Source organism: Sus scrofa, chromosome 11, assembly GCF_000003025.6.
Source record: "Sus scrofa isolate TJ Tabasco breed Duroc chromosome 11, Sscrofa11.1, whole genome shotgun sequence".
NCBI lineage: Eukaryota > Metazoa > Chordata > Mammalia > Artiodactyla > Suidae > Sus > Sus scrofa.
In genome coordinates this window covers 3984443-4006901 of record NC_010453.5, presented here as the reverse complement: position 1 = coordinate 4006901, position 22459 = coordinate 3984443, and the positions used below count along the sequence as shown (strand labels likewise).

Sequence of the window (22459 nt, the reverse complement as noted above, 5' to 3'; positions counted from 1 at the left end):
CGGAGCTGTTGCTGCCAGCCACAGCTACAGCCACAGTAACGCCAGATCCAAGCCGAGTCTGCGATGTACACCACAGGTCCGAGCAACGCCGGATCCTTAACTCACTGAGCAAGGTCAGGGATCGAACCCACCACGTCAAGGTTCCTAGTCTGATTCGTTAACCATTGAGCCATGGCGGGAACTGCTCCTTTGAAATTTTGATCTGCAATGTGTGATGTCCTGGCTCTAGGACACGCTTTAGGCAACCTAGGGCATGAAAAATAGAGATGGAAGTGTCCATAAATGAACCTGAATTTTTACTCCTGATCAGAACCTGTGACTGGGAGTTCTCCTTGGGGCTCAGTGGTGATGAACCCCACTAGTATCCATGAGGATAGGGTTCAATCCCTGTCCTGGCTAAGTTGGTTAAGGCGTTGCTGGGGCTATGGTGTAGACCGGCAGCTGCAGCTCCTGTTCGACCCCTAGCGTGGGAATTGCCTTATGCCACACATACTGATGAAAAAAGAAAGAAAGAAAAAACGAAAGCAAAAAACCCCCGGTGGCTGGCTCCCCCACTGCATTTTCGGGTACATCGTCTCCCGCCGCTGCCTGACCTAACCTGTCCCCAGGGCCCCGGCCACCCAGCCTCCCTCCCTCCCCTCCTCATTCCCTCCGGGTAGGCTCCTGGCTCATGCACAGGGTAAGGTTCTTCAGGGAGACAGCTCCCAGGTCATTTGAGACTTTTGCGTAGATTCCCATGGCAGAAAGTTTCCTCCTCTTACTTACTCTCTGCCTTCTCAACCTTTAGATTTCAGATCGAATGGCACTTCCTCCGAAGAACTTTCACTCATCTCAGCACTTTGTTTTCCTTGGCACTTAACCTAATGTATAATTTTAAAAACTGCATGTTGTGTTTCTTTGTTCGATGTCTAGGTTTCATAGACTGTAAATTTCATGAAAGCAGGACCATATCTCCTTTGCCTACTACTGTATTTTCAGAACCTAGCAGGGGCTGGGACATAGTGGATATTCCCTATGTAGGAGAGAAATTTCCATATATGATGACAGATCTTTGGTTCTGGGAAGGTGCAAGATTTGCAGGTTGTTCTAGAGGAGACCATCTTAGTTGCAGCCTCTAAACTTTCTCCATGGCACGTTACTTTTTCTTGTGCTCCAATATATATTTATTTATAAATTATAAAAGTGTAGTGCATGCGCACATATATTTATATATTATTATAAAGCACACACCACCAGAGTTCCCGTCGTGGCTCAGTGGTTAATGAATCCAACTAGGAACCATGAGGTTGCGGGTTTGATCCCTGGCCTTGCTCAGTGGGTTAAGGATCTGGCGTTGCTGTGAGCTGTGGTGTAGGTCGCAGATGTGGCTCGGATCCTGCATTGCTGTGGCTGTGGCATAGGCCGGTGGCTACAGCTCTGATTAGACCCCTAGCCTGGGACTCTCCATATGCCATGGGAGTGGCCCTAGAAAAAGCAAAAAGACAAAACAAAACAAACAAAAAAATAAAGCACATACCACCAATTAGAAGCTTTTAAAAGCTAAGATAAAAATAATAGCTATAAATAAAAGTTCTAAATTTTTTTTCCTGCACTGTGTTTTGGAGCCCATTATGCAGGAAATTTGTGAGAAAAATGGCTGCCCGCTCCTGGTAGAGGGCAGCTGAAGACACTTGCTTTGGATGGCCTGGACCTGTCAGGCTTTTTCACAGGTTTAACATTTTGTGACCTTGTATTTTCAAGGAAAATATACAGCAAGGCATTTTTTTCTAAGCCAGCACATCTTTTTAATTTATTATACTTGATTTACCATGTTCCATCAATTTCTACTGTACAACAAAGTGACCCAGTCACACATATATATACATTCTTTTTTTCACATTATCCTCCATCATGCTCCATCGCAGTGGTCAGATAGAGTTCCCTGGGCTATACAGCAGGCTCTCATTGCTTTTCCACTCCAAATGCAATGGTTTGCATCTACTATCCCCAAACTCCCAGTCCCATCCACTCCCCTCCCCACCTTGGCCATCACAAGTCTGTTCTCAATGTCCATGAATTTGTTTCTTTAAGCCAGCACATCTTTAAAAGGCAAAGGTACTGGTACTATGCAGTCATAATGGACCAGGAAACATTGGAACATCCTTACGTATGAATGTCTCAAAACTAAGCATCCATCTTTGTTAAACTATGATCAGTACTCAATAAACAGAAAAATAATCTGTTCTCATGTTTCAAGTTTACAAAAATGTCCCCTTCGAAGACAACCAAATTATAGTACCATAGATTATTATTATTACTATTATTTTTTGGCTGTGCCAGCAGCATGCAGAATTTCCTGAGCCAGGGATCAAACCTGAGCCATTACAGTGAAAATGCTGAGTCTTTAACCATTAGGCCACCAGGGAACTCTCTATATTATGATGGTAGTTTTCATGGTGGGGTATTCCCTACTGATATTTATATTTTTTATATTTATACTATAAATTTACAACATATTTATATTTTACATTATACTTATATATTTATATATAACAGCTTATATATTTTGGGGCTTAAGGACTTCTAGAGTAAAAGCATAACAGATTTCTATAAAAAGGCATGTCTTTTTGACTTAAATAGTTCAGTGTTTGAACACATTTTCAAATGCCTTTATTAGAGGGAAGTGGGGGAGATTAATCATACTATAGTCTTACAAATATATTATAGATCTATGTATGAATTTCCAGCAAAATAAGCTGCACCTTTTCTAAGAAACAGGAGTGAAACATGTAAGATAAAGTCAAACGTGAATTTTTTTTTTTTTTCTGTCTTTTTGCTTTTTCTAGGGCCGCTCCCGCGGCATATGGAGGTTCCCAGGCTAGGGGTCCAATTGGAGCTGTAGCCCCTGGCCTACGCCAGCGGCACAGCCACGCGGGATCCGAGCCGCGTCTGCGACCTACACCCTCCAGGGGTGGTGGCCTGGCCTAGATGAAGGGCCTGTCCCGCAGTAGGTGCTGAGCGGCAGTGCCGTGACCTGGTCGTGGGGTGCCCTTGTCTGGGTACCTGGATCCCGGCGTCCAGGCGGCACCCCCGAGCGCCGGCAGAGGGCGCTGCCTTCGAGGACCAAACTCCCCGGCCCCGCCCCCCCCCCCCCCCCGGCGCCGGCTGCGCAGGCGCAGAGTCGGGCTGACCCGCGCGGCTGGCGGAGCTGGTGCGTCGCTGCCCTCCGTCGGCGTCGCCCCCTGAGGCGCTGCCCGGGCGCGAGGCACCCGGCGGGGCTGGGGGCGTGTGCGGCCGCAGCGGCCGCGCACCCGCGGGGGAGCGTGCGGGGCGCGCGGGGGCAGCCGCCCCGCCCAGGCGCTGAGCCGCAGGCGAGCTCGGGGGCGCGCCTCGGGCCTCGGCCTCCTCGTCTGTGCTCCTGCCCCGAGGGCCCGTCCCGGAGCCACGTGGCAGCGGCTCGCGGCGAAGGCGGGGACGTGGAAAAGGCGCGGCCACGGCGAGCGGCCGGCAGCCGCGACCCGTGCCGCCTCCGGTCGGAGAGGCGCCGAGCGTGCGCCGCCCGGTCCCCGGGGATGAGGCTGCGGGCGGCCTGGCTTCCTGCGGAGACGGCGCTTCTTCTCGGCCCTCGCTGTCGGCTCTGGGCCTGATGGATCTAGTCCAAGTATTTATTGAATGAATAGTCAAGAATTACAAAAAAAAAAAAAAATCGGAGTGCCTGACATCCGAAAGTGCCACGCGCCTGTTGTAATACCTTAACCTCGCAGAGCCCTTTCTTTAAAGCTTGTAAGAATGACTCTGTCCCCCAAGGTCACGGGCCAGTGAGCCCGGTGCTGGCTGAGTTCAAAGCGAAGCACGTGGCCTCCAGACTCCGCGCTTGAAGGCGCTACAACAGCGGCGACCAAGGAGCGCGATTTTAGATGTTTTTCCAGGCTCTTTTTCTTTTCTTTTTTGGCCCTTCTGTTAAATTAGGAAGTAAATAAGATGGAGTCTATGATCCGTCAGTCCTATGTGGATCTTAAAACTGCAGGGGCTCATGAGATTCCTGTGCATGTTTCTCAGCCAGATCTATGGCACAATCCAGTTGTAGGAATTTCTTTTCCTTTCTTTTCTTTTCTTTTCTTTTTTTTTTTTGGCTCTTTAGGGCCGCACTCTCTGCATATGGAAATTCCCAGGCGAGGGGTCAAATCCCAGCTGCAGCTGCCCGCCTGCACCACAGCCACAGCAATGGGAGATTCAAGCTGTGTCTTCTACCTAAACCTCAGCTCATGGCAATGGCCAGATCCTTAACCGGAGTGAGGCTGGGGATCAAACCCGAGTCGGTGGATGCTAGTTGGGTTCGTTGCCCGCTGAGCCAAGGTGTGAACTGCATTTCTTAGGTGTGAAATGATATCCACAGTCAAAACATACGTGAGCAACACAAGGCAGCTGCAGAACTCACAAGACCCAAGCTTTGTGATCCACTGGGTCACCCGTCGTTGGAGGAAATTGTCGCTACAGCTGTCGGTGGATCTGAGGAACCCAGATAGCAGCTCCCCGAGGAAGCTGGGGGGGGGGCAGCTCATCCAGGTGCTCCTCTCACCCAGAGGTCAGTCATTTATGAGACTTGCTCTGTTCTTTGAAGCTGCCCATTTCAAAAGCATTGCTTCTGCTTTCCTCTAATGTATTTCTTTGGGTAATTTCTGTGCTAGAGGAAATGAGGGGTAATTACTGGGGTGCATGTGAGAAGACTCCTCAGGGAAATAGTAAATGGTTGGACAGCAGACAACGCACCAGGCAGGTGGCATTTTCACATGAAGAACCGTGGGAGCAAATATTAGACTCTTTTTAGGGCTCTTGGTTGGGTTTTCAGGCATTTCTGGTTACATCGTGGTAAAGAATGCCCAGTTGTGCTTTACAGGGACCTGTTTTTACACATGAGAACCAAGACCTTTTGAGGGAGTACAGAGTTATGCTTTAGGAAGTGTGGGTCCACTCTGATAGCCTGAAAAGTGCAGCCCCCCCCGAGATATCCGCACCCTAATGCCTGGAACCTCGAATGCTACCTTACTTGGAAAAAGTCTTTGCAGATGTGGTTAAGGATCTTGAGATGGGGAGGTTATCCTGGATCAGCTGGGTGTGCCTTAAATACAGTCACAAGTGTCCTTAAATAAGAGAGAGGCAGAGGTGACTCGATACAGGGGAGAACGAGAGGGAGCAAGAGGAGGAGGCCGTGTGAAGACGGAGGCACAGGCTGGAGGGGCAGAGCCACACGCCAAGGAAAGCTGGCTGCCATCGGAAGCTGGAAGAGGCAAGGGACAGTCTTCCTTAGAGCCTCCCGAGGGAGCCCTGGCCTGGCGACCCCTTGATTTTGGTCCGTCGAAATGGATTTTTGGATTTCGACCTTCAGAACTGTGAGAGAATACATTTCTTGTTTTAAGCCACTGAGGTTGTGATAATTTGCTACTGCAGCCACAGGAAACGCATCGTTAATTCAGGAAACTAACAGATCTCTGAATCTATGCAACAAGGAATTCAGTGATACCAGTTTTTGTCCCTTTGATGCTCTTTCCTTTCTTGGAACTCTTGACTTTGTGGTGTAGAAACTGACTTGGTGACGCTGAGTCCTGTGGCTCCAGCCCAACCATCCAGGTGTTTCTCTTTGGTTTGAGTTGCCAGGGGTAGAAATATAAGTCAGATAATGTCCGTGTCAAAGCCATGAGGTCACCATCAGCCTATCAGTGGCCATACTGGCCTCAGAGTATTTGTGTTAAAGAGAAATGCTCGCCTCGGCTCGCCACACACCGGGAAAGCTGGGTAACTTCACAGTCTGTGTGCAGATGTAAGGAGACCAAGCCAGAGGAAAAGAAACTCTTGACTATGTATGGTTAACGGTGTGGGTGTGTTTATGTTGTCCTGGGTTTGTAAATCATAACCTCTACACATACCCACGAAGTCAGGATTTGTTCAGGAGGCCACGGCTCCAATTCTGTCTCCTCTGGGCAATTTACTTAACCCTTCTGGAAAGTGGAAATGGCCTGAGATGATAATAATAATAGTAATAGTAATAGTGTTATTTAGTAAAGACATTTATCAGAAACTGTAGTTGCTCTACATATATATTCTTATTTAATTCTTTTTGTTCTGTTTTGTTTCTAGAGGGCTGCACCCATGGCATACGGAGTCGAATTGGAGCTGTAGCTGCCACCCTTTGCCACAGCCACAGCAGTGTGGGATCTGAGCGGCATCTGGGACCTACACCACAGTTCATGGCAACACTGGATCCTTAATCCACTGAGCAAGGCCAGGGATCGAACTTGCAGCCTCATGGTTCCCAGTCGGATTCGTTTCCCCTGCGCCATGACGGGAACTCCTTATTTAATTCTTATAACAACCCATAGCAGTAAGTGTTATCCACATTATATAGATGAAACCAAGGTTCAGAAAAATTAAGAAAACTTATCCAAAGCTGCAAAAGAAGTGGCTGAACTGGGTTTTGGACACACGATGCCTTATTTCCAAGTACATACTCTTATTTCATTTCATTTCACTTCCACACCCATGGCATGTGGAAGTTCCTGGGCCAGAGCTCGAATCTGAGCCACAGCTGTGGCAATGCCAGATCCTTTAACCCACTGCGCCAGGCTGGGGATCCAACCCACACCTCCACAGCGACCCAAGCAGCTGCAGTTGGATTCTTAACCCCGTGCGCCACAGCAGGGACTGTGAGATGGAGAGAGTGGAAAATTGTACCTGTTGGGCATTAGACGTTAGAGAGTTTTTACTGATACCATCATGGCTTTGGTTTCAGAGCACCCAGCACCGATAGGGACTCTCCATTGTGTTCTCCCTCGGCTCACTGTTGGATGTCCTACTCCGAGTGGCCCCGGCAAATGAACGCGGAGGATTCCTGAGGACTCGGGCTCGAGAGCGCTCTCGTTTGGAAAACCAGCCCAAGTCCCGCGCTCTCTGAAGATTTCTCTTCTTCCTACTGATTGTGGTGAGTGTTCATGCCCTGACATTTTCTTTATTCACCCAACAGCTTTGGATACCAGAGTTTCAGTGACTGATGATTATTCTAGATATTTTATAATCTCTCTCTCTCTCTCTTTTTTTTTTGTCTTCTCTAGGGCCACACCTGTGGCACATGGAGGTTCCTAGGGTAGGGGTCCAATCGGAGCTGTAGCCGCTGGCCTACACCACAGCCACAGCAATGCGGGATCTGAGCCTCATCTGCGAGCTACACAACAGCTCATGGCAACCCCAGATCCTTAACCCACTGAGCGAGGCCAGGGACCGAACCCACAACCTCATGGTTCCTAGTCGGATTCGTTAATTACTGAGCCATGACGGGAACGCCTATAATTTCTCATTTAATTCAAGTTACTTAGGAGTGCATTCTATTATTATTATTTTTTATGGCTGCACCTAAAACACATGGAAGTTCCCGGGCCAGGGATTGAATCTGAGCTGCAGCTGTGACCTGTGCCACAGCTGTGGCCACACCAGATTCTTTAACCCACTGCACTGGGCTGGGGGTTGAGCCCATGCCTCCGCAGTGACCTGAGCTGCTGCAGCTGGATTTTTAACCCACAGCAGGAACTCCAAGTTTCTAAGGAGTGCATTTTAAAGTTTCCAAGTATTGGAATTTGTTTTAAGCTACAAATCTTATCAGAGCTCCTGATGTGGATTTTTTTCAGAGTATTGCAGATCCAACTACTAAACCACCGATGTCACCTGCTAACAGTCCAGGGGCCACACCCTAACCTCTGTAACAGCTGCCCCCAAACAGCCAGGACTTGATTCAGAACCAACACCTTCCCTAATTTTTGTCTCTGCTACCACCTTAGGGCCAAAGAAAACCAAGTGTACCCCTAACCGATCACACAGTGAACCCAAAAAAACACCTCTGACTCGAAGCCAGCCAGAACCCAGATTGGGACTGGAACCCACGGTTGTTTTTTTTTTTTTTTCTTTTTGGTCTTTTGTCTTTTTTTTGTTGTTGTTGTTGCTATTTCTTGGGCCGCTCCCGCGGCATATGGAGGTTCCCAGGCTAGGGGTCAAATCGGAGCTGCAGCCCCCGGCCTACGCCAGAGCCACAGCAACACGGGATCCGAGCCATGTCTGCAACCTACACCACAGCTCACGGCAACGCCGGATCGTTAACCCACTGAGCAAGGGCAGGGACTGAACCCGCAACCTCATGGTTCCTAGTCGGATTCGTTAACCACTGCGCCACGACGGGAACTCCCCATGGTTTTTTAATTAGCACCACTCCCCTGGTGCCCGGACTCACTGAAGTTCAGGTTCTTTGTGTCTCAGCACAGGAGGAATTCATCGAGAGGCAGAGCAATAGACAAGAAATAGGTTTACTCAGAGAGGATGCTTGTGAGAGATGCAAGCAGGCAGGCAAGGGAGCTCTGTCCTGAGGGTCAGGTGGCTACGTTTTTATAATCCAAGGAGAGTGGGGACGGGGAAAGACTGCTTTCTTTCTCGTTCTTCAGGCCAACGCCAGGCTTTCATCCCTAGCCCCTTCACATCCGGCGAGAGGATATTTGACCCTGTGAGGTCACCCGAGGTGCTTGTGCACATCGGCAGCAGGGTGGTGACAGGTGTGCGACAATATGTTGGAACCTCTCAGCTTTCCCTGTAATGAGAGACTTCCGACTTTGGAACGTCGTCTTTCTCTTACTTTCCCGTCTTTGGTCCTAAGGACCATTATCTTCCTGAACTTGAATGCGGGCTTCGTTTTTTTTCTTTCTCTCGCTTAGTGACCTGAGCCGTGTCTCGTGCGTTTCTCTATGGTTTTATCGTTAAGCATGCTGCTTCGTTCCATGCATGTTCTGATGGCTTTCGTGAGTGGTTATTAACCTACTGTGGTCTCCCGAAGTTCCCTAGGTTTCCCGCTCTGTCTGTGGTCTCCTCCTGGGACTCCTACAACGACCCGTGTAACTCTCCTCCTCCATCCCTATCAGTGGGAAGCCCGGATTCTAGGGAGCCCAATGCCAACAGCCTTCCGTCAGGGCGCGCCTGGAGCCTTACCTTTTTTCTCCTATCAAGCTTTCCCACTCCTCTGCCTACCTTTCATTATCTGCCAAAACTCAAGGGATGGTGTTGCCAAAACTCAGCCTCCCCCATCGGTGCTGAATAGAAACACAGAGTTTTGGGTAAAGGAGAAAAAGATAGCTTTTATTGCTTTGCCAGGCAGGGCAGGCCACAACGAGCTGAGGCCTTATAGGCTGTGCCCTCCTTTGGGAGAGCACAGGAGGTGGTCTTAGAGTTTGGGGGCGGAAGATAGAGCCGCAGATGAGGATCAGGGTAGATGCACGCTTGCGGTCCTCACAGCGGGTGTTTCGTGGCCCCGGGACTGGGTCTGGTGCTCCGCCTCCTTTCTGGAGTGAAGAATGCTTCATCAGGTAGTTAACGTCTTTCATTTGTTGGGGGTTCTGGTTCAGCGGAAGAACTCAAAGATATTGTTACGTATTTTTCTTGAGGAGGGACCAGGACCCGCCCCGAGGCTGCACTCTTGTCTCTTGGCGGCTCCTCCCTGGTCTCTGCATCCCCTCCCTTCCCTGATGAGCAACTCTTTGAAGCTGCCCTTTGGAACTCAGGGAAGGTCACGGAGCTGGGATGGAAAAGAAGGCAAGACTGGCGAAGTCCGGACGGCCCGCTGGTGAGTGGTGTGGAGCTGCTCACTGAGGGGCTCCGAAGTGGCCTGGAAGATTTCCTGCCGCCCGAGAGTGGAGGATCCACCGAAGCTGCGTGTGTCACTCTGTGACAGCGTCTGAAACAGAGCGCCCATGTTATAGGTGCTCAGTAAATACGAACTGATCGGATGAGAACTCACAGGTCCCCTTGTCATCTGCTCTGGTCTCTCTCTCTCTATTCCTTCCTTAGGAAATAGGGTAGTTCTGGAGCCTCCCAAACAGAGCAGAGGAGATGACATAATATATAACATAAATATATACAAAATGTCGTATATATAATACAAAGAACAATCTTATGTAAGATGATGTGACAGTTATGTTTTGTAAATTTTTCCATATGTATTTAAGCTTTTTGTATCCTATAAAATTCCAGATTCACACATATTTAATTTAAACATTAGAATTCATTTCCTTGTTCTTCTTTGCCCAGAAAGGAATTTTAAATTATTTTGCTCTATACCAGAACAAGCTAATTTAGAAAAACACAGTGGAGGGATTTCCTGTTGTGGCTCAGCGGGTTAAGAACCTGACACAGTGTCCCTGAGGACACAGGTTCGACCCCTGGCCTTGCTCAGTGGGCTAAGGATCCAGCATTGTCACAAGCTGTGGCATAGGTCACAGATGCAGCTTGGATTCAACCCCTAGCTTGGGAACTTCTATATGCCACAGATGTGGCCCTAAAAAGAAAAAGAAAAACCAAACACGGATATTAGTTCAACTCAGAAATTTTTTTTCAGCTTTGTCTTGAAGTGTCATTTCATACTATATAGTTTTTTTTTTACTTTTTTTAATTTTTAAGGCCTCACCCGTGGCATATGGAAGTTCCCTGGCCAGTGATTGAATCCAAGCTGTAGCTGTGGCAATGCTGGGTCCTTTAAAACACTGCACTGGGCCAGGAATTGAACCCATGCCTCTGCTGCAGTTGGATTCTGAACCCGCTGTGCCACAGTGGGAACTCCACTGTATAGTATTTTTAAAATTCTACTTTAAATCCCAAGAGAATGGTCTGTTTAAGGTCGGCTAACTCATCAATCCTGTGGGGCACTTACTATACTATGTCCAACGAATAGCTGTCCCGTTTACAGAAATGTGTAAGTAATCTCAGCATGTCTTTTTTTGCCTTTTCTAGGGCCGCTCCCATGGCATATGGAGGTTCCCAGGCTAGGGGTCGAATCGGAGCTGTAGCCGCCGGCCTACATCAGAGGGTTAAGAACCTGACACAGTGTCCCTGAGCCACAGCTCACAGCAATGCCAGATCCTTAACCCACTGAGCAAGGCCAGGAACTGAACCCACAACCTCATGGTTCCTAGTCCGATTCGTTAACCACTGTGCCATAACGGAAACTCCAATCTCAGCAAGTCTTAACAGGCTTTCTGCTCATGTGAATTAATTGTTATATTTTTTAAGGATCTCAGATGCTGAGAATTGAGTCAGTGATGGATCAGACCCTATTAATGACACACCATCATTTGTCCAGATTGCGCTTAAGTTCTTTTTCATTTTCCCTCAATAGTTTTTCTTCATCTCCTGCCTGCAATTCTGTTCTCCTCATTCCCTACTGCAAAGTTTGTAATTCCAAGCTGTCTTCTAGATTTGGAATATATTGTCTTGAAAAACTGTGTAATAATGTTTATTTATTTGTCTTTTGTCTATTTAGGGCTGCACCTGTGGCATATGGAGGTTCCCAGGCTAGGGGTTGAATGGGAGCTGTAGCCTCCAGCCTGCACCACAGCCACAGCAACACCAGATCTGAGCCGCATCTGTGACCTACACCACAGGTCACAGCAACGCTGGATCCTTAACCCACTGAGCGAGGCCAGGGATCAAACCTGCATCCTCATGGTTCCTAGTCAGGTTCGTTAACCACTGAGCCACAACAGCAACTCCATTATGTTTATTTTATATAAGTGCTAAAATTTCATATCAGTGTTATGTGGTATAAATCTCATTGAGCTTCTAGTTTTCATAAAATTTTTTTTCAAGACCTGTTGTGTCCCTTTGTGGAACGGCCTCTGAATCACGTGGGTGATTCTGCTGGGGTCACTGCCATAGCTTGTCTCTTCTCCTCGCCTTGGATGCTTAGATTGTTCCCAGCTGCTCCTCCTTTCACACACCTGTTCGCAGCTTCTTAGGAACCTGCCCTGTGGGTTCTTGGGTAACTGTGTCCTAGAGTAGAATGGCTGGGATCTGTGTATATTCCTATTTAGTTGCATAGGAGACGTTGGCTTGCTCTCAGGAAAGGTGGCAGTTTTCTCTAATATTTTATTTTAAATAAAATTTTGTTTTTCATATTTAGACTTTTAGCCAATCTGGAATATATTTTTGTGAGTAGTGTAAGGTAAGATGAACAATATTTTTTCATATCACTGACCAGTTATTCCAGCATAATGTGCAGAACGGTCTATTTATTCCCTAAAGACTTGTAAATGCTACTCACCAGGGCTGTGTATGAGCGTATGCTCATTTTTTCTTGGTTTCTTCTGTCCCTAGTCATTGTTATACATTGTAATACTTTTACAGTATCTATTGTATGTTTTATATTATGGTAAAAGATCCATATAAAATGTACCGTTTTAACTTTTTTTTTTGAAGTGGTCACGCTTGTGGCATATGGAAGTTCCCAAGCCATGGTCTGAATCTAAGCTGCAGCTGTGGCAGCACCAGCTCATTTAACCCACTGCACAGGGCCAGGGATGGAACCTGTGCCTCTGCAGTGACTCGAGCCACTGCAGTTGGATTCTTAACTCACTGCGCCACAGTGGGAACTCCTCAACCATTTTTAAAGTACGCAATGTAGTGGCATTAAGTATGCTCACAAAGTGTTGCATCTGTCACCACTACGCACTTCAAGAAAGTTTTTTGTCATCGCAAAGAGAAACTCTGTACCCATGAAACAATAACTTTCTTTTTTCACCTTCCCCATCCGCAGGTTGTTTCTGTTTTTTGGTCTCATTGAATTTGACGGTCTCAATGAAATATTGTGGAAATGTTAAAAAGAGTGACCCTATCACATAAGTGGAATCATATCGTATTTGTCCTTTTGTGTCTGGTTTATTGCATGTAGCATACTGTTTTTAAGTTTCATCCACGTAGCATGTATCAGAATTTCATTTCCTTTTTAAAGCTGAGTAATATCCCATTGTGTGTGGCTATAGTGGATGCTGCCACTGTGAACCACTGATGCCCAAGTTTCTGATTGAGTCCCTGCTCCTTTTTTTTTTGTCTTTTTGGCATTTCTTGGGCCGCTCCTGCGGCATATGGAGGTTCCCAGGCTAGGGGTCGAATCGGAGCTGTAGCCACCAGCCTATGCCAGGGCCACAGCAACACAGGATCCAAGCCGCGTCTGCAACTTATACCACAGCTCACGGCAATGCTGGATCGTTAACCCACTGAGCAAGGGCAGGGATCGAACCCGCAACCTCGTGGTTCCTAGTCGGATTCGTTAACCACTGCGCCACGACGGGAACTCTGAGTCCCTGCTCTTGATTCTTTTGGATATGTATCTGGAAGTGGAATTTTGGATCACACGGTAATTACTGTGTACAACTTGTTGAGGCGCTGCCGTGCTGTTTCGCCCAGAGGTTGTACCGTTTTTTCATTCCTGTCCGCAATACACTACCAATTTCCGGTTTCTCTACCTCCTTACCCACACTTGTGGTTTTCCTTTTCTTAGGAGAACAATCGCCACCCTCGTGAGTGTGACGTGTCATTTCATTGTGGTTCTCCTGTGACTGATGATGCTGAGGGTCTCGTCATGTGCTCACTGGCCATTTGTATGTGTTCTTTGGAGAAGTGTCTGTCCCAGTCCTTCCCTTGTTTTGAATGGCGTTGTTGTTGTTGAGTTTAGGGATTCTTTATGTGCTCTGGAAACTCATCTCTTACCAGCCATTTGACGTGCAGATATTTTCTCCCTTCTGCATGTTGTCTTGTCACTCTCTTGACAGTGTACTTGATACACGAAATTCATTTTTTTATTGTTTTTATTTGTTTCTTTTTTTTTGCACCTGCGGCGTATAGAGATTCCCAGGCTTGGGGCCGAACTGGAGCCATGGTGCCGGGCTACCCCACAGCTCACAGCAACACCGGATCCTGAACCCACTGAATGAGGCCAGGGGTGGAACCCGCATCCTCGTGGATACTAGTCGGGTTTGTTATCGCTGAGCCACAACGGGAAGTCCGTGTTTTTCATGATACCATTTCCTTTGGGTTCTTTCTTGGAGTTTACACGTTACCCATCTGTTCCTGCATCTTGTCCACTTTCCCTGTTAGAGTTCTTAGTGTCTAATCATAGTTCTTAGTGTCTAATCATAATCGTAATTCTAAAATCTCCACCATACCTGAGAGTGGCCCTGTTGCTTGCTTTGTCTCTTTATGCCCGGTAATTTTTTGTTGAAAGTCAGGTATGTGCCTGGTAAGAGGAAACAGTGCTTCAGTGTGAGCTTTCATGTTTCTCTGCCTAGAAGTTAAGCTGTGCTTATTGTTTGCTGTAGCTGTAGGTGTCAGAGGCTAAAGTTGCCCCCTGGTGTCCTTACTTTTCTCTCCTCTGTTGTTTTTTCGGTTTTCCTAGCGACTCCTCCTCCTCCTCCTCCTTCTCCTCCTTCTCTTCCTTCTCTTCTTCCACACCCACAGCACATGGAAGTTCCCGGGCCCGGGATGGAAGCTGCTAGGCTCCCAGGGGATTCTGACTCCTTCTTAAACAGGGTCTTAGCCGTGTAGTCCTTTCGGCTGTAAATCTCTGCTGTTATACAGGAACCCATTGACGTGGTGGTACGGTACGTGCGATGGAGGGCTTCTCTAAAACGGTGATTAGGTTTCAGTCTCTTATGTGCCTGTGCTCCTGGTCTTGCCATTCGTTAGTACTTTTCTGTTTTTTCCCCGTCCCTTTAGATAAGAAGGCTAGAGTGGGCTGGAGTTAAGTGTTTCCCTTCATCCAGGTTGGTTTGGCATCGATAAAAGACTTTCCTTGAGTGCAGGCCTGTATTAAGGAGGACGAGATGTAGCTGGGCATATTTCTTTTTCTTTTTCTTCTTTTTCTGTCTTTTTAGGGCTGCACCTGTAGCATTTGGAGGTTCCCAGGCGAGGGGTCAAGTTGGCGTTGTAGCTGCTGACCTGCGCCACAGCTCACGGCAACTTGGGATCCAAGCTGTGTCTGCGACTTACACGACACCTCACAGCAGTGCCGGATCCTTAACCCACTGAGTGAGGCCAGGGATTGAACCTGCATCCTTATGGATGCTAGTCAGGTCCGTTAACGGCAGAGCCACGATGGGAACTCCACTGGGCATATTTCTTAATAATGGCTTTCCCCTCCCTTGCTGGAAGCGTGAGGGGCCTTTTCTCTGATCTTTACCCTGAGAATCTGGTGGTGCTATGCAAGGTTAAACTCAGCAGAGTGTGGGGCTCCCTCAGAGGCTCCCTCCCCAGGAGTTTTTACCTCCCACGGTTGTTCATGGCTCAGCTCATCCATTCGAATCATTCAGCTACCATTTAAGTGCTTCTACCAGTGCCGACTCCAGAGATAAACTGTGAATCTCTGAGTTCACACATCTCTCTAGTTTGCAGGGTGGTAATTTGCCCTGTGACTTCAGTTCTCTGATGGATCTGAGAAGAGTTGCTGATTTGCAGTCTGTTCGGCTTTTTACCCTTTGTAAGAATGAATGTCTTGACCTCTAAAGATTTTACGTGGAACCAGAACAATTTTTAATAGATTCTTTGAGGGTGTTTTCCATAGGCCGTCATGTGGTATTTGTATACCGTTCTATTTCTTCTTTTTTCCTTTCTCCTTTCTTCTTGTTTCTTTTTCTCGCCTTATTGCCCTGTCCAAAACTTCCAGCACAGTATTTCTAGATGTGGCATAGTTGCCAGTCTTACAGAGAACGCATTCGGTCTCTCACAGTGAAGTAGACACTTGCTGCAGGTGTCTCGTAAGTAGCCTTTGCCAGGATGAAGAAGTTCCCTCTTTTCTTGTTTTGCTGAGGGTTTTAATCATTCGTGTTAAATTCTGTCAAAGGCTTCTTCTGTATCTATCGAGATTATCTCAGAGCTTTTCCTCTTTAATCTTCTGATGTTATGTTATTTTGAAATAATTCAACCTGACTTCTGACCGTAACCCTAACCCTACACGGTCATTTTTTACTTTCCGAAGGCTGCTGTAGAAAAGCCCCACAAAATGGGTGATTTAGAACAACAGAAATTTATTGTCTCCCGTTTCTTGAGGATAGAAATCTGAAATCAAGGTGTCAGTAGGGCCAAGCTCCACGTGACGCCTGTAGGAAAGGATCCTTCTTTGCTCTTCCAGCTGCTGGTGGCTCCAGACATTCCTTGGCTTGTGCCAGCGAAGTCCCACCTCTCTCTCCATCTTCACACGACTTTCTCCCCATCTCTTCACATCGTCTGCCCTCTATGTGTGTGTCTGCCTCTGAGTCCACATGCCCCTTTGTTGTTGTTTTGTTCTGCTGTTGGCCGTGCGGCGGCAGGTGAAAGTTCCCAGGCCAGGAGGTTAACCCAAAAGTACCACAGCAGTGACAACACCAGATCCTTAACCGCGGAGGCGCCAGGGAACTCTCAAATTTCCCCTTTTATAAGGGCAGTAGTCATACTGGGTCAGGACCCACCCTAATGACGTCATCCTAATTTGGTTAAATCTGCAAAGAACTTACTTAGGTCTGAGTGTTTGTGCCCACGTGCCGCCATTCACGTGTTGAAATCCTCACCCCCAAAGGTGATGGTGTCAGTAGGTGGGGCCTTTGGGAGGTGCTTCAGCGTGAAGGCGGAGCCCTCATCCTGGGATTGTTGCCTCATAAAAGAGGGTCCCGAGAGATCCAAGGGCTCTCTTCTAGGTGAGGACACAGAAGGCGGCAGGCGTGCACCACGCAGGTGTTCCGCACAAAGACGGGACCATGCTGATGCCGTGGTCTTGAACTTCTCAGCTTCTAAACTGTAAGGAACAGATTCCTGTGGTTTACCTGCTGTCCTATCTATGATTTTTTTAAGTAGCAGCCCAAACTAAACTGAGACAGTTTATTTCCAGAGATGCACACACTAAGATCCGGGGTTAGGGTGTTAATATAGCTTCTTTGGTGGGAACACAGTTCAACCTATAAAAGTCACAGTGTACCGTCCTTTCATATATTGGTAGATTTTAAAACCTTTGATGATGATTTTTATACCCAGATTTATAGAAGGTTTTGTACCATTTTTTCCTTGTAATGATTTTGGTTTTGATATCATTATCATGTGGCTCCATAAAGTATTTTGGAAAGTGTTCCTTTTTCTTTTATTTTTCTTCGGCTGATTTTAAGATTTTTCTTTGACTTCTGTTTTCTGTCTTCGCTCTAAGGCCAAGTGTGATTTTCCTTCATTTATCTTACTAAGATTTACAGGTTTTCTTGCCCTTGTGGAAGATCCGTAGCCATTTTTTCTCCGCAAGGTTGCCTCTGCTCCGTTTCCCCTTCTCTCTCCCTCTGGGACCCCAGCGAAAGCGCGTTAGGTCTTTGCGCTTCGTTTACTTGGTCTTCTCAGCTCTTTCATGTACAGTGCGTCTTGTTCTTCCCCATGCTGTATTTTGGGTAATTTCTCTGATCTGTATTTCATCTTATTATTTTCCCTTTCAGCAGCATCCTGTCCGTGGCCAGAACTGTCCACTGAATCTCTAAGTTTGACCATGACCGCCCCCCCCCCCATGTCTAGAGGTTTTATTTGGTTCCTTTCTTTGATTCCTTGTTGGGTCACTTTTCGTAGTTTCTCCCCATACAGGCATGTTAAAGCCTGTGGGTTTGTTTTTTTTCATACATAGTATAAGTATGATTATTTTCTTTCTAAGGAAATCTGTATCTTCTGCTTCAGGCATCTGAAATCTCTAGTGGGTAGTCATGCAGTCTTTTCTTTGTAAAAGCTCTGTTTCGCAGTGCTCTGCTTCCTCTTTGGCTGTGTATGTCACTTCTTTCCCTCGATCAATAATTTGTGGGGATTCTCTGAGGGCTAGGATGAGGGTGTTTTTCTTTGGAGTGGAGGCCTATTTGTTTCTGCCTGTCGCTTGTATCATTACCAATTTGGAACCATTTTGAGCTAACAAAGCTTGAGGTTTCATGGTCAACTCTGGTGGTGTTAATTGGGGTTCTTCTGCTACAGAGCCATCCCATCAGATGTTCTAGACGTCTAGGAAGGGTTCTTTCTCTCTCCTCCTTTCCCTCCTCTCTCCCTTCCTCCTTCCTTCCATCCTCCCTCCCTTTCTTCCCTCCCTTTTTCCTTTCCTCCCCGCCTCCCATTTTTCTTTCCTTTCCATTCCTCCCTGCCTCAACCCCTCTTCCTTCTTTTCCTTCTTCCTTCCATCCTTCCTTCCTCTCTCTCGCTCTATCCCTCTCCTCCTCTCTCGTCCTTTCACCCTTTCCTCTGTCTCTGTCCTTCCTCGGGGCAGTGCCAGGGCAGGTGGGAGAGCACCTGTGGGGGAGGTTGCGTGAGGATGGAGCAGGTTTCTTTCCAGCTCCCCGTGACACTGAGATACATCTGTGTGACCATGTTTTTGCAGATTCCCCACTTTGGGCAGAACCAGAGCCTTGACTTAAACACCCCGGTTCTTTTTCTTTCTTGAAATTTATTTTATCTAATTTTTTTACAACCACACCCACAGCATATCAAAGTTCCTGCGGTTGGGGTGGAATCAGAGGTGCAGCTGCTGGCCTACACCACAGCCATGGCAGCATCAGATCTGAGCTGCATCTGCGACCTATGCCACAGCTTGCGGCAACACTGGATCTTTGACACACTGAGTGAGACCAGGGATTGAACCCGCATCCTCAGAGAGACAGTGTTGGGTTCTTAACCCTCTGAATCACAGCAGGAGCTCCCTCCACCCCCGTTTCTCTACAGCTAACTTTAGTAGGAATTGGCATATTTCTTCAGGGGAAAAGCATTTTTTGAATTTTTCATGTTTTTCTCTTGATTTTTTTGTTTTTGATTAAATTCCAGTCTCATAATAGCCCTTACCTTGAGTATTCAATGCATTTAAAAAGCTGTTTTTTTTTTTAAATTTCAGCATTTTGAAATGTTTCAACAGAGAGTTTGGTCACAATAAGACAGGCTACCATTATCTAAACCCTTACTTTTGTGTCTAAATAAATCACTGCTTCCTACTAATCTTGGTTATGGGAGCTTTTCATTCATTTCTTGGTAGGGTACTCTGCCTCTAGTTTGAATGTTTCAGTGGTCAAGTTTGTGGCTTTAGTGTTCCCTCTCCCCTCAACCTGTGTAAGCGATTCAACTGGTTTGTGATTAAGAGTAATGATTTTTGGAGTTCCCATCGTGGCTCAGTGGTTAACGAATCCGACTAGGAACCATGAGGTTGCAGGTTCGGTCCCTGCCCTTGCTCAGTGGGTTAAGGATCTGGCGTTGCCGTGAGCTGTGATGTAGGGTCGCGGCCCTAGAAAATGCAAAAAGATTAAAAAAAAAAAAAAAGAATAATGATTTTTCCATTATTTTTGAAGTCCAACAAACTTTATTAGGAAGTGTCTTGGCACTGATTTTTCTATTTATTTTTTATTTTTTAGTCTTTTTTTTTTTTTTTTTTTTTTTTGTCTTTTCAGGGCTGCAGCTGCGGCATATGGAGGTTCCCAGGCTAGGGGTCGAACTGGAGCTATAGTCTCCAGCCTCCAGCCTACGCCACAGCATTGCCAGATCTGAGACGCGTCTGCGACCTACACCACAGCTCACGGCAACGCCGGATCCTCAACCCACTGAACAAGGCCAGGCATTGAACCTGCAACTTCATGGTTCCTAGTCGGATTTTTTTCTGCTGCGCCACACAGGGAACTCCTGTTTTTTTTTAAATTTTTTGGCTGCACCCATGGCGTGCAGAAATTCCTGGGCCAGGGATCAAACCCACACCACGGCTGTAACCAGAGCCTTGGCAGTGACAAAGCCAGATCCCTAACCAGCTGAGCCACCAGGAAGCTCTTCAGCGTTGATTGTTTTGTATCAGATTTTCCTTAGTCATATTGTGCTCCTTAAAGAAAGGTCTTTAATAGAAAATGTGTTCTAACGGCTTTGAATATTTTTATCGGTTTCTTTTTCTTTCTTTTTTTTTTTTGGTTTCTTCCTCGAGGATGACAGTTTGCATACATTGAGTATCCTTTGTCTTCAATCTATAATTTTTCTCCAGGTCTTTATCTTCTGTGCTGTTTTTCATTTCATCTTGCTTAGGAAGTTCCGTTGTGGCACAGCGGAAATGCATCCGACTAGGATGCAGGTTCCATCCCTGGCCTCACTCAGTGGGTTGCAGATCCAGCATTGCCGTGAGCTGTGGTGTAGGTTACGGATCTGGCGTTGCTGTGGCTAGGGCCGTAGCTCTGATTGGACCCCTAGCCTGGGAACCTCCATATGCCGTGCGTACGACCGTAAAAAGCAAAAAAATCCCCCCAAACCCAAAACAACATTTTATCTTGCGTGGTTTTCTGCGTATGTGAACCACACTCTCCTGTTACTATTGCTTTTGTTGCTTCACTGTGGCTTTTCATTTCCTGAAGCTATTCTCTTTCATTTCTTCCATTAGCTCTTTCCAATGACTTTAGAAAATTCCTTTGACTTTTTTTTTTTTTCCTTCTTTTTTGGCTGCCCCCACAGCATGTGGAAGTTCCTGAACCAGGGACTGAATCTGAGCCGGAGCTGCAACCTCCACCACGGGCTCCTTGATCCACTGCGCCTTTGCATGGATCCTCTGCTGGCTCGTTTTTTACTGTTTTTTTTTTTTTTTTTTTTTTTTTTTTTGTCTTTTTAGGGCCGCACCAAGGCACATGGAGGTTCTCAGGTTAGGGGTGGACTCAGAGCTGCAGCTGCCGGCCTACAGCACAGCCACAGCAACGCCAGATCCTTAACCCACTGAGCGAGACCACGGGTCAGACCCGCCTCCTCCTGGTTACTAGTCAGATTTGTTTCTGCTGAGCCACAATGGGAACGCCTCATTTTTTCCTGTTGCTCAGTTTGCTGGGCTGCTGTTCCGCCGCCTGCTGAGGAGCGTGGCACCGTGTGTGCGCTGGGACCTCCGCTGGGACTTGGGCCTTTCTGCTGGGAGCAGCGGCGGGGCAGCGGGCTTCAGGCCGGAGCCCTGGAGCCGCGGCGATGAGCCGCAGCTTTATGTCTCATCAGCAGCCGCCGAGGTCACGGGCTCTCACCTTGTGTTTGTCTTTTGTTTCCTCCCCTCTCACATGGGTGGGTGGTTAGCGGATGCAGCGGAGAAACAGCCGGTCTAAACGACAGTGATGGGGAAGAATTCCTGTCCCCAAGGATCTGAAGGCCTGCGTTCACCCTGAAATGGAGGGATTTTGACACGTCTCGGAAATCTGGGGCCCTGGACTCTGGGCAAAGCTACGTCCTTAGTGCCAGTGGTCTACACTGACCTTCCTCTCCCCGAGCTGACTTGGATTTCTCACCCCAACCAAATAAAACTCTCTTTGGCCCTTTTGTCGAAAACCTTATGTGTGTTGGGGGTTAGGAGGTGTCAAAGTGAACCTGGCAAAGTGAAGCAGGCAGGGAAGGTTGTATTCACGGTTCCGGCAGGAGGGAGGGACTGGAGGGGTTTTCAGGAGCTGGGATGGGGGTGGGAGGGTCGCGGGCCGCCTGTGCGCGGGCACTGGCTTCACCGCAAGGACAAGTCGTTTCTCTGCTCTCATGACAGAAGGGAGTTCACAGCCTGGGGCAGGGCGCCCGCTGAAGTTAGGGCTCTCTGCTCCTGGATGGTGACGGTCGGGGAAAGAGTCCCTGGTCCCAGAGCTGGCAGGGGGGCTTTTGCGGAGACCTCGGTACGCTCTAAGGGGAGTAGGGTGAGAATTTACAAGGACACGCTTTCTAAAGTAAATGCTCCGCTTAGAGAGAAGGAAGGGGCGGCCAAGGGCCTACGGGCAGGCCGGCAGCTGTTTGGGGTTTAGTCAAACTGAAGGTCCCTGGGTCGGGGTCCCTTCTCTGGTCCTGGGGCCACGGCTCTTCAGCCGGGACACTCTGGGGATGGCGTGGGGGCCAGCCCATCCTTCCTGTTGCTTCTTCTGTCTCTCCACCCGCCTCTTTCTGGGCCCTGCTGGGTCCTGACTCATGTGCCGCAGGCCCTTCCCTGGGCTGTGCGGGGGCTGGGATGCGGGCGTGTGAGCGGTGGCGGAATCCCAGCTCCTCTTGGTGCAGGGAGCAGGGGTCTTGGGAGAGGCTGTGTGTGATGCTCCCCTACACAGACACACACGCGCACACACGCGCACACACCCACACCCACAGACACACCCCCTCGCACAGAAGCTGCCGCCCTCCGTGGAGCCTGCCCTCGTTTGCCCTTCTGTAACGTTTTGGTGCCCTCTCGCCACAGGACCTGTGTGCGTCTCTGTGAGCCGTCAGAACTGGAGGAAACATGGGCTGGCGACGGCCTCTGCAAAGGACAGATGTGACTAAAGCCCGCACCATTTACCTCAACGAACCCCACAGGAACAGCTTCTGCAAAAACTCCATCAGGTGAGGCGGGGGTGCGCTGGCCGGGAGGGCGGAAGCAGAAACCGCACCTGTGTGAGGGACGCTCCAGGTGGTGAGGGGTCCCCGGCGCCTTGAGGCAAGGAAAGAGGATGCCTCTGAGGCCCCAGATGAAGGCGGAGTGGGAATCCAGAGGCCGAGGACATCTGCCCAGTTCTGGTGACCAGGGCATGGGTTGTAATGCTCTGCGGGAAGGGCAGACTCAAGACAAAGGCCCACACCTGGTGGACAAGAGGATCGGAGACCCAGCACCGCAAACCTGGGTCTCTGGAAGGCTGCTTTCTGTCAGCGAAGGGAG

General features: G+C 48.2%; 1 protein-coding gene across 1 annotated transcript in view; it reads left to right on the top strand.

Moving 5' to 3' along the window:
• LOC100625134 (phospholipid-transporting ATPase IB) overlaps positions 6314-22459 on the top strand; it is a 161506-nt gene continuing 145360 nt past the window's right edge. The window contains exons 1-3 of the mRNA XM_021065491.1: positions 6314-6358; positions 6767-6955; positions 22004-22146. Coding sequence (XP_020921150.1) covers positions 22046-22146 — 101 coding nt within the window. The 5' untranslated portion in view covers positions 6314-6358; positions 6767-6955; positions 22004-22045. The remainder of the gene's footprint in view (positions 6359-6766; positions 6956-22003; positions 22147-22459) is intronic.